The sequence below is a fragment of the Microtus ochrogaster genome, chromosome 26 (assembly GCF_000317375.1).
Source record: "Microtus ochrogaster isolate Prairie Vole_2 chromosome 26, MicOch1.0, whole genome shotgun sequence".
NCBI lineage: Eukaryota > Metazoa > Chordata > Mammalia > Rodentia > Cricetidae > Microtus > Microtus ochrogaster.
This window is the reverse complement of record NC_022025.1, coordinates 5,055,096-5,070,552: the sequence shown is the minus strand read 5'-3', so window position 1 is coordinate 5,070,552 and position 15,457 is coordinate 5,055,096. Positions and strand designations below refer to the sequence as shown.

At 41.6% G+C, this 15,457-nt stretch overlaps 1 protein-coding gene across 3 annotated transcripts in view; it reads right to left on the bottom strand.

Annotated features, from left to right (window-relative positions):
• Kiaa1324l (KIAA1324 like) overlaps positions 1–15,457 on the bottom strand; it is a 164,979-nt gene that overhangs the window by 20,508 nt on the left and 129,014 nt on the right. For 2 of the 3 annotated variants that reach the window (XM_005358323.3, XM_026784690.1), the window contains 5 exons: positions 13,762–14,025; positions 11,698–11,871; positions 7,881–8,070; positions 6,168–6,264; positions 5,253–5,354 (listed from right to left, as the gene is read on the bottom strand). In XM_005358323.3, the coding sequence (XP_005358380.1) occupies positions 5,253–5,354; positions 6,168–6,264; positions 7,881–8,070; positions 11,698–11,871; positions 13,762–14,025 (827 nt within the window). Of the gene's footprint in view, positions 1–127; positions 3,214–5,252; positions 5,355–6,167; positions 6,265–7,880; positions 8,071–11,697; positions 11,872–13,761; positions 14,026–15,457 lie in introns of those variants that run through there. The other variant, XM_026784691.1, reaches the window with a different exon arrangement.

Here is a 15,457-nt window from a genome sequence, read left to right as displayed (position 1 = left end):
AGTGACAGTGTCCTTTGCTTTACAGAAGCTTCTCAGTCTCAGGAGGTCCCATTTATTCAATGAGGATTAAAGACCTCAATATCAGGCTGAACACACTGAACCTGATAGAAGAGAAAGTGGGAAGTACTCTACAACACGTGGGCATTTTTCTGATCATTTAGCAAAAATTGTCCAGCTCAAATCTCTCCTCCTCAAGTTATCTTCTGATTTCTCTTCCTAAGAAGGATGAGAGAGGGGACAGCAAACTGTTTACCCTGGGGCAGGGAAGAGGGCAGGGAGAGGAGAGTGAGCCTGCTAAACCTTGTAAGGAAATGTAAACAAACAATGGAGAAAATTAAACTTGAGAAATTTCCCACAATAACGCGAGTTATAATCCAAACTGAACAATGCCAATTTCCTCTTTTGCCTGCCTCATTTTTTATAGTTTGTCAAAGATGAAGCTGTATCACCCAGTCTTCACTGGACGGTTATAATGCATAAAAAGAGACAGCAAACTTGGGAAGCTTAACCACAACACTTTAAGACTGTTAACGATGTGAGTCAATTTCTAGAGAATTGACTGAACTACAGAAACTGCAGGAAAAAAATCTGGACATGCATGTCATTAATAAGGCTGTCACTGTGTCCAAAACTACAGTGATTCAGAACCTCTCTTTGGTAGACTTAACTTTTTTAAGGATACACTTAGGTCAAGTGCAGTTTAGAACCAAGTCCCTAAGTCTTTTAACTCTTTACTCTGTGTGGTGCCCAGTTTTGATTCTTCATCATAAACCGAGTATCGCAGTTTGAATCGAGCCTTCTCTATGAAGCCTGCCAGGGTGCAATGACAGCCTTGGCATCTCCTGAAATAGCCTTTCTCTGTTGTAGGGCTTGGGCATTTGGAGAAACCCTCTTGCATTGGATCCATAAAATATGGTGTCTTGCCTTTTTTTTCTGGATAAGTGTGATTGTGTATGACTATGTCTTACACTATTTGGTCTGTGATAGCAAAATGCACTAACTTGAAAGCAATAAATATGTTTTATATTTGTATAGGCTGGGGAGGCTAAGCATACAGTACATCCGAGTGTGGGCTTACCCTCTGTTCCACAGATGGTGCTATCTTACAGTGTGTCCTCACAGAGCATAAGGAGTGAGCTAGATCTTTGGGGTACATATACAAGAACACCGATTTCATTCATGCTTTGGGAACACGGCAACCTAACCACCTCTCAAAGCTACTGAGAGTACTTGAGAGTTTAAGAGTTTGGGGAACTCAAACTCTTAGACCGAGCCAACTGAATTTGAGCAAAGTATTTTTCACCTGGGACTCTTAGATTCAGGGATACAAAGGCCCACCTTTAAGTACCCCCTTTCTGAGGAATTCGACTTAGATTAATTACTGTAAGTTAGTATCTGCTCAAGATCAGGGACTCAATAATTAACTCCCTCCCTACTTTCTTTTCTCTGTAGATTGCTTTACTTAGTGGGAAAAATATTTAGTTTTATCATCCCTGTTCCAAAACCGTTAAAAATGCATGAATGTTTTGTGACATGATTATATCTGTCTCCTAAAGATGGCTTATTTGTGCTCGAATTGCCCAATTCTGGCAAGTCTGCACTAAAGGTTTTCCATTTTCTGATCACAGGGTTTTTTTTTTTTTGAGTATTTTCAAATGTTCATAAAGCTTTTATGTGCATCAGTACATTTCTATTCTTAGAACACATTTGACCTTCATCTTCTACATTATCTTACTTTTCAAATTTAGTATCTATTATCTTGTAAAGATTCCGAGGGAAAAGATAAGGAACTCATTTACTCTAGCTCTGCTCTTAATTTCACATGGATAGATTTTTTGACATTAATAGGCCTTCCTTGATGTCTCAACCAAATGCTGCATTAGAGTCCAATAAACCTGATGACTTTGATACAAAGACTAAATAAATCCGCGGAGCCTGCAACTCTCGATCACTATCGGGACAGAACTGGGCGCATTCCTTTGGTGAGATGCAATATCTTCGGAGGCCGTGCTGATAATGAAATGAATTTGGATTCCGCAAGAGGATTTCACAAAACGATTTTAGACCGACTGATAAACAGCTCAAGCAGTTGAGTGTGTTCCTAAACTGTAGGAAAGGAAGAGGGGATGGCAATGCTTTCCAGACGAGTATTGATGATAAGAGAAGGCAGTTCAGCCAAAAGAGTATACCAGTAACCTGTCGATCTGCTGAGCTCTGCCCAGGGACAAATCTGCCATTTGCCTCTTTGTTTACTGTGCTTCTTGACAAACATCACGAGAGATTGGAGGAGGGTGGCATTTTGAAGAGGTGTTTTGTTATGAGAGAACAAGAGTCCTTAGGAGGTTTCTCCATCTCACTGTTGTGCACAGCAGTTCCACAGCCTCCGGCTCACTGTTTCCTACCTGGTGGAGTGAATGTGTTAACTCAAGGGCTGTCCCAGTTACACACAACAGACCGTTCTCCGAGCCTGCTTTCTAAGAAGGCACACGTGTAATCTCTTTACTATGTCAAAAGGGCAGTTCTCGGGTGCACTGCTTAGGTATGCATTATCCCTAACCAAAAAAAAAAAATAAAGGGGGGCTTGACGTCAGGTCTAAGAAGCCAGGGAGTGGCCTCATCTATATAGAATTATTTGAGCTATTAGCAGTCCTTTGTATGAGTATTTTAGTCTGTGTCCAAGCAGTAAACTTTATTAGGAAAAAAAAAGCCTCTCAGAAGTCACCTGAGGCTGTCATATTTTATCTGCCACAGGCACTACACCGTCTACCACTGGGGGCCACATACATACATTTACCAGATCAAGCGGACAGGCTGAAATTTCTGACCGCAGATGGAGTCCAGGTGACATGCTCCCTCTGAAGTCCACACTCAGCAGAACACTCCCTGATTCTCCCTGTGCAGGCAGTTCACCTCACTGGAGTTGAGGGTCTTTAGGAAGTATTCCTGACCACCAAGACTCAAGGAGCCGGCTGACATTACTAATGCTGAAGTCGCTTTTGCCTGGCTGGAAAAGAGTAATTCCTGACGTCACACTACTGTCAAGGTCTCACTATGAGATCTCCTGATCAGCAAGAGGCATTTCAAGACTAGGTGTCTGGTTAGCTTCTTTTCCTTGCGGATTTTAAAGCTTCCAAAAAGATGCAAAGTAAGTCTTCTTCAAAAGTAGTCTGAGAAACTATTATTTTCCTGTTAGTCGAAAACCTTTATTCAGCCCTGTACCCAAATAAAATAAAATAAATTGTGGCCAAGCTGCTCTTTTGCCTGTTCTGGTCCTTGGGCGCCCCCTTGTGCCCTGATGGGAAATTCATTCAAGAGGAAACTGAAGGTCAGCACATTTATTTGGGACTTCTAGCTCCCTAGAGCCTCTGCCTGCCCGCCTTGGTGTACATCGCAAAGCACAAATGAATTTTTATCAAGATCATCTGTGCGAAGGACTCAGCCATAAACACTACATTTTAAATCAGCTTTTCAGAAGGCCGAGATGCAAACAATAGAAATAGAGAAGCTATCTCTGGAAAACAGAGAAAGGAAAACCTACACTGCAGACAGCAAAGGAAATAGTCCTCCAAATTTAATAGGCTTTGCAGTTGGCTTCTATTTTCAGAACTACGCCAGTGCTCAACACCAGAGATTCTGAAATCAATTTTAACAATAGATATTCTAAGATTTCTGCTGCAGGCGATTCTGGGAAACCACGGTGAACACAGTCAAATTCCCTGAGAGGAAAAGCTTGCCGGAGGTAAAGAGAAGCTTCACATCCTCCTGAGGTGCCATCCTTTAACCCCGTGAGGCTATGTTTTATTTATGGTAAGGCATAGAAATGTATCCCCGCAGAGTCAGAGGATGATTTATTATCTGCCAGCCATGCCTGGCCTTTAGGATACCATCTGCTTGAGTCAAACCTAGAGAAAACTTTGAAGCCACCCAGATAGACTCTGCAGACCAAACCCAGATAGCTTAGTCACAAAATCTGGGAAGGGACCCGAGGAGGGCTATATAGTCCATATACCGAGCACCAGAACTCAAAACTGCCCAGCAGAACACCAGAGCGAAGAAACGTGCTTCTCTTTCTGGAATCTTTCCACAAAGTCTCTAGCTGAGAGGTGGCAGTGGGAGGCCCTGAAGTCCAAGAGCATCCATCTCTTCCCATTCCTGTATCCACTGTCTATCCCTGTTTTCTCGTCACATTCGTCTCTCACCTTAAACAGGTGAAAACAATAACTTGTTGGTAGAGCTATGCAAACAAGCGCTGCAGCTGGCGAGAAGCTGCAGTGTGCCTGGATTTCCCAAAATAAGCCAGAATCGCTGGCTTACTGATGTTTCTCTTGCTAGAACACACAGTAGTTTAAGGTATAGAACAATGTTCTCTGATCTGTGTGTGAGAGAAACAGGAGGGCTTTAAAAATCTCTCAAGTAAAGTTACAAAAGATTAACTCACTTTCTTTTTAAAGCATATGGATTTGAGTTGAATAGAGAGACACCAAGCAAGCTCCTATCGAAAGTTCTTTAACTCTAACAATATTGAACATGCTGAACAATATATTGAAAATACTGAGACACTTAAGTGGTCCTTGTGGGGAAAGCAGGCTATATTCAAATTAATCATTTTTGGAACCTAGAAGTTGTGTTCTAGTATGTTCTAGTATTACACACACACACACACACACACACACACACACACACACACACACACACACACGGACAGGATGTATCAAATACAGACCACAGAAAGCCGGTACCACAATGGCAATCAGTTGAAAATTCTGCATTATGTTCTACAGGTTAGATTTACCTTGATGATTCTGCTACAATTACTCAGAAACCTGAGATTGAAAATGGATCTAAATATCATCTTCAAGACCCCATTCCCTCACAGAGAATCAGGACCCAGAGAGAGATTAGATTACTGAGCCCAGGTAGTTAAATGTTGATCTAGTTCTAGGAACCAGGGCCCGTCCTCACCAATTAAAGAAAACCGATGAACAGTGAGAATCAGCCCAAGAATGCAAACAATATAAGCAGCTGTTTATTGCCTACATCGTTTTGAAGGTAAAAGGGACAAGGGGATGTCACTAAAGAGGACTGAAGGCAAAGATACTGACAAGAACCTATTCATTTAAATCATGTCCTGACATATCCCTACAACTAATGTACTGGCTCTTTTGATCCCTTTCTGCTTTATTTCCATCCCAGACAGCTTTGCTTCTAAAAAGAAACTCCACACTGAATAAGCACATAGGAAAAGTGAATACCTGGGGACCGAAATCACACCTGCGCCAGGTCTCATGGGATTACACCTCATTTTCACAGCGGTCGATCGGCCATTAATACAAGAGGTGGTACCTGTGGAAGACCTATCATAAAGCAGGCACTGATTAAAGATCAAATATAATACAGACTACCAGGACAAAATCATCATGTACAAAATGGCTCTCATGCTCCATGAACAAACAAAAAGGGAAAAATGTATTAACAGTTACTAATTTGTAACTTAATACAAACTCGGTGTGTTGGTTTTCACTGACTTCATGAAGCTGACAATTTTCCCAGGTAAAATGATGACCTATCATCAAAGAATTTGGTACGATTCCTATAATTCTAATCACAATTTTAAAAAAAAGATTTGAGGAAAACAGGGCTCAGTCATATCAAAACATCAGGCTAGTGCTTAGATGTGTGGGTAAGAAATAATTGCTGCCTAGGCTATGAGCCAAAATCTCCTGATAGCTAAACTTCAAAGTGTGCATGCATGTGTGTGTGTGTGTGTGTGTGAGAGAGAGAGAGAGAGTCTGTGTGTGTGTATGTGTGTGTGTATGTATGTGTGTGTGTGTGAGTCTGTGTGTGTATGTGTGTGTATGTATGTGTGTGTATGTGTGTGTGAGTCTGTGTGTGTATGTGTGTGTGTGTGAGTCTGTGTGTGTGTATGCATGTGTGTGTATATGTGTGTGTGTGAGACTCTCAAAATAGTCCATGTTTCTAACTCTTACCAAACCATTTAACATCCACATTTTAAACACAACCTCCTATACTAGACACTCTGAAGCAACATTATACTTCTTTCTTGTCATTAGGAAATTATAACCTGGAATAACAACTAAAGTCTATAGGTTCACTTGTATGAGATCGTTATTAAAAAATTAGTCACATGAAAAAATATCTCCACTTACTTATAAAAGAAATGCACATCTGGAATGTGACTCGGTGGCACTGGGAACATGTCTTCCTTGATATTAACGTTTTGCAAGGCAGCTTCAACCGTGACTCCTAGACAACATTGACAAACAGTGAAGCAACCGGAGGATCTAGGTTTACTTAGGTCTGTGCGTCTGAGCATAAAATAGCCTGACTTTGACAACATCCCAGAAATATTAAATTAAAGCATTCCTGGTAAGCAAAAGGAACTTTCCAACATCTCCAGAGGAAAAAGATTCTAATCCTCAGCCATGTGATCTACCGCTTTTCACCACCCTGGGTGTTTTGTTGTTGGTTTTCTAGAACCTGTAGGATGCACACAAAGATTTAGACGATGTCTAAGGCCCCTTCTAGCTCTAATGTTTCAAAATCTATTCCAACATCACAAACTTCCACTGGGTTTTCTCAGTCAAGACATGCTAGTCTACTAATATAATTTTGCTCACCTTCAACACAGACATGTGGATTTCACAAAGCCTGGTGCTTTCCTGCCTGTAGTCAGGCAACTTTACAGGCTGGGCAGTACAGTGAAATCATAAACTCCATCCACCCACCAAAAAAAGGAAAATAATGAAGAGGACTTTGCCCTAATACTTTCCAGAAACAAATACCAAACTTGTTCAATCAGAAAGCCAGGTTTTCACCCTCACATAGGTAAAACCTTGGTAGAATTAAACTCTGGGAATGGGCTGGAGCCTGGTAGCTGACCTTGGTGCTAAGGCTTGAAGTTCAGTACACTTGGAGTCTACAGCAATGTTCTCAGATCAGACGTCACACCCCAAATTCCAGCCCCCTGCCAGCAGTTATAAGTGAATTTGATTCCTAATAATCACTAGGGAGCTGGACTCCTCGTAAAACTTTCCCCTATTATAGGACCTCAGACAGCAGGAATAAAACTCAAGGTTTTCACCCTCGGTACTGAAATCCTTCTGGTATGAGACGAGGCAATGAAGCATACTGTATTATGACTTAGATTTAGATATGCGTCTTCTATTCTTTTATATATTATATATAATATATATATATTATATATAATATAATTTTTATATTATTTTTATATTTATAAAGAATTTTAATTTTTATTATATGTGGGAAGAGTTATGCATTTGTGTGGATACACACATCCATGTATAATAAGGCCAAAGTTGATTTGAGGCATCTTCTACCACTCTCTAGCTAGTATTTGCTATAGTCTTTCATTGCATCTCAGTAGCAACCATTTCCACTAAACTAGCTGACCACCAAGTCCTAGGGAACTTACCTCTGTCTAGCAGCACTAGGGTTTCAGGCATGAACTACGCAGCCAGATTTTACACATCCATTAGAGATCCAAACTAAGGTGTTCACCCTTGTGCAGCAAACAAGTGAGTCATCTTTAGTCCTATTTTATCTTTAAAATTATTTCCATCTTAAACTAAAAAAAAATCTGAATAAACTAAAGAATGCAAATAAACTAAATAATCTCATAAAACATAACACACAACATTCCATTGAGAAATACAGAATCTTCTTATACTCTGAGATTGACCAACAGACCTCACTCTCATGGGATTTTTTTTTAACCATTTTACAAGATGACAGTTTTGTTGTGCAGGCTTTAATCTTGTGTGGTAAACACCAACATGATGAAAAGTTGTTATTACCATAAATAATAATATGCGTGCTTGTACTAGCCAAAGGAAACTTACCTAAAAACGTGTCTGCCAGAATAATAGACTGGGACGAGAGGGCTGCCCGGAAGCCCTTGCTCTCGGAAGGAATGATAGTGGACTGGCATACAAATGCCCCAAGCAAATTAGTGTAGTCATCTGACCCCATCACCACTTCCTTCACGGTAAAGTCTGAGATGTTGTTGGTACAGAGAGCCATCTTTCTCCCCTAGGAAAGCAAAGCCACAAGGGGAAGGTTTGTACCTGAACCTCAGTTAGCCTGTGAATCTCCCCAGAGGAGTTGCTTTCTCCTCAGCATAGCGATCCTCATTTACTTGCTCTGGGTGGTACCCAGGCATCAGTCTCAAGGTGCTCTCAGTGTTCAGTTGAGGGTGGGAGCTGATGAGGTTGTTCCAGACCTACTGGTCCTCCTACTACAAGCCTCATTTGTTTGGATGAAAGCTGCATGACTCCAGGAAATAAATATCATCTATGAAATGTTTACTTCATAGCTCAGCAAGGCATTCCAGGGATGCAGCAAACTGCTGATGAAGATTTGGATGCTCCTTCATGAGTGGTGAAGTGTGGTTGGAAAAGGCCTAAAAGCCACACTGCTACAGCATCCCAGAGCATCTGAATGCTCTTGGTCACTGTAGGTGTTTTAATAACCTACTCTTGGACACAGTGATGTATTTGTTTACACAATAATTTGAGAGACTATGAGAAGTTAACTTTTTAATCAAAAACTGTTCTTGCCTGGACTGCTTAATGAACTGGACATGCAGGACCCACAGAAAAATGACTGCTGAACTTGCCTAAAGATGAAACGATCCTTTGGGCTTTCTGCTTCATAAAAGAATCTACAAGACATTCTGCAGGACACAGAAAAAAGTGACTGACAAACTGCCAATATAGGCAGAACTGTCTCTAAAATTTCCTGCCTCATGAAACAGTCTGCTGAATACTATGAGCCTGTAGGCTGAAGATGGATACCCCAATGGTACAAAAGAATTTTCGGTGACTGTTCAGGCAGCAAGATGTCTCTGTCAATTCTAGAGTTTTGGAAGTTGCTTACAATGCACTTCCTGTTTACTTAGGTAATATTATATCCGTCTGGAGTCTTTGATGAAATTAAAGACTAGAGAGTAATAATATAGTTTTCCTTAGTTATAAGAGAGAAAATAAATATAAATGTTATAACTATAATTCTTGCTTGATACCTGTTTTGTTATATGTAATTTTACTACGTTAAAGTTAAAACCTTCCTTTTTATTTAAACAAAAAAGAGGAGGTGATATGGGATTTCCTTCTGTATGCTGATTACCATTGATAAATTAAGGAACTGCTTTGGGCCTATAGCAGAGCTATAGGGGACCAGCACTAGGTGTGGTGAACTAAACTAAATGCTGGGAGAAAGGAGACAAAGACAGTGAGAAGCCATGGAGCTGCACTGGAGACAGACCAGACATATTGAAACTTTGCTGTAGGCCACAACCCTATGATGATACACAGATTAATAGAAATGGGTTAAATTAAGATGTAAGAGTTACCAATAAGAAGCTAGAGCTAATGGGTCAAGCAGTAATTTAAATAATATGGTTTCTGTGTGATTATTTTGGGACTAAGCAGCTGGGAACCAAGAAGTGGCCTCCCTCCAACATTCTAGCATATAAATTTTCTCTCTCCACAGGCTTTCTTTCTCATCATCAAACAGGAAAAATACATTTTTACTAAATTGTTGTAACCTAGAAAATAGTAGAAAATAGCTGAGAGAAAGTACTCAGGAAAAAGGGAGGAAATGGCAGAGCCTAAAAGGAAACAAGGGAGAATAAGAACAACAAAGCTGGGTCTGACTCATTCTCATGAGTTTGAGGCTAGCCTGGGCTATAATAGTGAGTTCTAGGCCAGCCTGGCCTACATAGCAAGCTCACTCAAAAGAAAACAAAATGAGAATGAGAGAAGATGTTTTTAAGAAGGTAGAAGAAGTAATACAAAAATAGGATTGAGAAATACAACAGATAATGGAATCAATCTCATTCACTGCTTCATACAAAGATATTTAGCATTCATTCCTTTATTAAGTGAACGAGTGCCCAATAAACCCATTGAGTGCTGAATTACCACCTATAAAGTCGGCTCATGACAAGTGCATTGTCTTAAGGTCCTATTGCTGTGGCAAAACGCCATGCCCAACAGCAAATTGGGGAGGAATTTATTTCATTTTAAAGCTTGTTGTCTGTCCATCATCCAGTGAAGTCAGGGCAGGAACTCAAGTAGATCAGTTACCTAGGAAGCAGGAGCTTAAGCAGAGGCCATAGAAGAAAGCTGCTTACTGGTTTGCTCACCATGGTTTGTGCAGTCTGTTTCCTTATACAAGCAACACTATCCACTCTGGGCTAAGCCCTCCTCAACCAATCATTAGTCGAGAAAATGCTTGATGGACTTGCCAATAGACCAATCTTATGAGGCATTTTTTTCAGTTGAGAGTCCCGGTTCTCAAATGACTCAAGCTTTTGTAGAGCTGACAAAAAGCTAGTCAGCACACATTTTATATATATATATATCTTAAAGACTTCTATGGTAACCAGATCTTTTTCATTTCATTTCGAACAAGTTTGTAACAGCATCTCATAATGATTATGACTGTATATACAGTAGTCAACATAAAAAAGAAATGAGAGAAATGTTGTTTTACATATTCCATATTTGCCTTTGTTAATGGTATATGTGCTGTGCATTCTCCCTCCCCCACACTACAGTCTCGCATAGCAGTGAAAATACAGCATATACGCTGACATAAATCCCCTTAACAGTAACAAAGTTCTGCTTCTTCCATCCCAACAAATAAATCCTATATTCATCAGGAGAGGCTACTTTATCAGTGAACATTTGACCCTGTATATCTCCTTTGGAATTAGGACAAAAATCCTCTTAGTAGTTTTTCCCCCTTTTTAAAAACATAACCCAAATTTATGTTATATGTCAACACAGTCAGAATAAGAAATGCTGAGAATTAGCAAAACACAAATTTGGGGGAGTGTTATGTTTCCTAAGAGACTGGTCTGTGAACTGGTTGCCTGGGGGAGGGGAAGATCTGCCTTGAATGTGAGCAGATGTCACCCAACTGACTGGACCCAGATAGAACAAAAAGGCCGAGGCAAGAATTCGTTCTTCCCGAGCTGCTACGCTCTCATCCTCCTGCCTCAGACATCAGAACTTCAGCTTCTCTGGCCTTGAGACCCAGGACTCAGAGCAACAGTTCTCAGTTTTCAGCTGTCTCTGATTCTGAAGCTTTTAGACCTGGACTTTTAGCCTTACTAGTATACTGGTAGTATCCCAGCAAGGGGTCTCATTTCCAGATGGCCTATCATAGGACTTTTCAGCCCCCATTATGATACGCACCAATTCTGCACAGCCCCCTCCGTGTGTGTGTGTGTGTGTGTGTGTGTGTGTGTGTGTGTGTGTGTGTGTTATTTCTCTATCTCTGGGGAATCCTAATACAATAAGCTTTCAAAAACATAATACCCTACCTATGTTTTTAAAAAATGAGAACAACACACTTAACCACTTTTACCCCTTCCCACTTTCAGAAAGAGCGGAGAGAAAGGAACTCAATGTATTTAAGTTACACCTATAAGGCTTGGAGTTCCCCCAATCGGATCAGTCTCAAAGAACCACATGAGACTGCCCCAGTAGAGAAGGCTGTTAATATGATAGGAAATAACTGGACTTCAAAGAAATCTCTATACCTGGCATTAGTTGTTGATGGTCATGGAGATTTGATTGGTCACTTTACTCAGAACAGTATCTTAAAACTGGACTACAGACCCGTCCCACCCGAACACCCTGAGCTCACCTCATGCCCACATAAACTGATATTGAAGAAATGGAAGTACTTCGTTCCCTTGGAGGTAAAGCTGGGGCCATTCATTAGTGAACCCACACTGCTGAGGTTGCGGAAGTCATAGTGCAAACTCCGATTTTCCTTCTCATAGGAGAAAAAGCAATCACTGTAGCAAGTGGAGTGATCCTTAAAGACGAAAAACAAGCATATATTCAGTGCTCGCCTAATTTAAGAGAAAATAGGAAAGAAAATTAAAAGCACTTCTCCAAGGTCAATCCCACGTACTGCCCACCTTACCGTCAGAGAACCACACACAGCAAGTTTGTTATGGAATACTATTTTGACTAGGCAAAGATGTGCTGCAGAATATTACTTTGACTGTAAAAGGTGTGTTACATTTGTTTATGCTGGACTTGTTCAACAATGTACAGATGTGTGTTTAATTATGTAAATATGTGTTGCATTTGTTTTACCTCACCTGCCTAAAGCACCTGATTGAACTAATAAAAAGCCAAATGGCCAATAGCTAGGCAGAAAAAGGATGGGCAGGGCTGGCAGACAGACAGAGTAATTAGGAGGAGAAATCTAGGCTGGAGAAAAAGAGAAGGGAAGAAGAAAGAGGGACATGACTGGGACAGAAGACACATAGCCAACAGCCAGCCATTGGGGACAGCAGGAACGTAAGATATACAGAGAGAATGAAAGGTAAAAAGTTCCCAAGGCAAACATAAAGAGAAACAGAATAAAATAAAAGCTAAGCTAAGGCTGAACATTCAAATCCAATAATAAGTCTCTGTGTTGTGATTTGGGAGCTGATGGTGGCCCAAAGAAAAAGCCTTGTACAAAAGTCTTTTGGCATTCTTCCATTGAGGGGCATCTAGGTTGTTTCCAGGTTGTGGCTATTACAAATAATGCTGCTATGTACATAGTTGAACAAATGCTTTTGTAGTATGATTGGGCATCTTTTGGATATATTCCCAAGAGTAGTATTGCTGGATCCTGAGGTAGGTTGATTCCCAATTTCCTGAGAAACCGCCACCCTGATTTCCAAAGTGGTTGCATAAGTTAGCATTCCCACCAGCAAGAGCAATGGACTGAGCTCCCAAGGTCCAGTTGAAGAGAAGGAGGAGGGAGAAGCCGAGCAAGGAAGTCAGGACCACGAGGGGTTGGTCCACCCACTGAGGCAGTGTGTGCCTTTTCTAATGGGAGCTCACCAAATCCAGCTGGACCAGTGGTGCAGGAGAATTGTTTGTATTTTGTCAATCATGTTATAAATAAATGCTGATTCACCAGGCAGAAAATATAGGCGGGAAAACCAGACAGGAAGTAGAAATGATGTAATGAGAACAGGAGAATTCTGGGAAGGAAGAAGTTGATTCCTCCCACTCCCTCTTCTGTCCAGACCACAGAAGCAGCAGGATGTGATCTACCCCACTGAAAAAGGTACTGAGCCACATGGCTAACATAGATCAGAAAAATGGGTTAATCAAGATGTGAGAGTTAGCCAATGAGAGGCTAGAGCTAATGGGCCAATCAGTTTATAATTTACGGAGACCTATGTGTGATTTTCTTTGGGGCTAAACAGCTGGGGGTACCAGGCAGGACCAAAAAAAAAAAAAAAAAACCAACAACAACAACAAGCAGGCCTTGCCCCCTTCATGTTACAGACCAGGACTGAACGAGCATGTGATTAAACCAGACTCTCTGTTTGTGGCTGACAATGGGAGCTGACTGAGAAGCCAATGATAAAGGCACTGGAACTTGTTTCTACTGCATGTACTGGCTTTTTGGGACTCTAGCCTATTTGGATGCACAGCTTCCTACGCCTGGATGTAGAGGGGAGGGCCTTGTACTTCCTACAGGGCAGAGTTCCCTGCCCTCTCTTAAGGAGGGAGGGGGAAGGGAGGAGGGGGAGGGGGGAGCTGGAGGGAAATGGGAGGAGGGGAGGAAGTGTAAATTTTTGAATGGAAAAAGAAAAAAAAAGAAGATAAAGTGGCAAAAGCAAAACAAAACAAAAAAAAGTCTTTAGGCTTTCTGCCAAGAATGGCTATGGGAATAACTGCAAAGCAGACTTACCTGGGTGCTTTTACTGCCAGGCCCACAGGGAATGCAAGCCTCCTGGCCATAGACCTGATGGATGGACAAGTAGGTGTCAGCTGAGCACTCCTTGCACTGGTTGGTTTCCTTCTCGATGTAGTGGCCTGGGGGGCAGGGCACACACGATGAGCCGGACTGCTCAGAACCCAGGGCACAGGCCCGGCAGGACGAGGCCACCCCATCGACTGCATTGGTGGCTGTGATAGAATAAACCTTCACCACATCATTGATGAAGCGTCTGTTCTAGAAAGAGAGCAGAAAGAATGACATCTGCCTTGGACTGCAACTGTACAACAAAGCTACGTTTATGTTGGCATTACCAAAATAACCAGAATGTTCCAAACTGATATGCCATTACTCCTATTTTGTCCTTCTAAATAAAAAGCCCTTAAATCTTGACATCAGGAGCCGCTTTGTACAACCACAGAATTCCAGATATGTTGCTGTGATTAACATCACGTATGTCATAGCTAGCATGGTTACAGAAGAGTACTACCTGAGCTCACTCATCCATAACTCTCAGTGATGTGGTGGGTGCCGTGGGTCTGGCAGGGTGGGACATCCTAGAAAGTAAGGACCTCTTTTCCTCACTCAACCACTGTGATACCAATGGGCTCATATCGCTTCCTGAGCCTTCCTTTCCCTCTCCAGCCCTTCACCAAAACAATGCATTCTAGTCTCTAACAAAGGGATGTCAAAAGAGCCTGGATCACTACTGCATGGACGGGCTTTGTGGGAGTCTAGTCTGTTTGGATGCTCACCTTCCTGAACCTGGGGGGAGAGGGGAGGACCTTGGACTTCCCATAGGGTAGGGAACCCTAACTGCTCCTTGGACTGGAGAGGGAGAGGGAGGGGGAGGGGAGGAGGGGAGGAGGTAGAAATTTTCAATAAAAAATAAAATAAAATAAAAATTAAAAAAAGAGCCTGAATTCTGCTGCATTTCTCCTCTGATGGTACAGGATTATTTAAGGTCTGGTTTTTGTCACCTTAACATACAACATCACACCTGACTGCTTATTGCTTTGCTTCTGGACCAAGATTTTGAAAAGAAGGAAAGGAGGAGGTAGAGTTCCATGGCTGTTCATCCTCCTAAGATTGAACACTAAATAACAAAGCCTAAAGAACAACTAAAGCCATGGGAAATCTGGAGGCTGGGTTCCCATTGAAAATAAACAGAAAAGAGAAAACGCACTCACATGCCACCACAGCAATGAAGAGTCTCTGAGCAAAGACTCACCCTGTTTTCATTTTGATAAACTCATATCTGTGCAGATACCCAACAAATAATAGACCCCGAGCTAGGGAGATGACCCAGTGGCAAAGTGCTTGCTACACAAGCATCAGGACCCAGTATTCACATAAAAATGAGGCATGGCACCATAGGTGTCTAACCACAGTGTTGGGGGGATGAGGTGGGACAGAGACAGATATTCTGGGCCTGCTAGTCTAGCCAAAATAGCTGGCTCCAGGTTCTGTGAGAGCCCCTGTCTCAAAAAAAAAAAAATGCTGAGAACAGTTAGATGACTTCCAGTGCTGACTTCTGATCTACATTCAGACAAAACAAACAAAAACAAAAAAAAAACCACAGGCAAAGATATAACACACATTCTCTCTCTCTCTCTCTCTCTCTCTCTCTCTCTCTCTCTCTCTCTCTCTCACACACACACACACACAC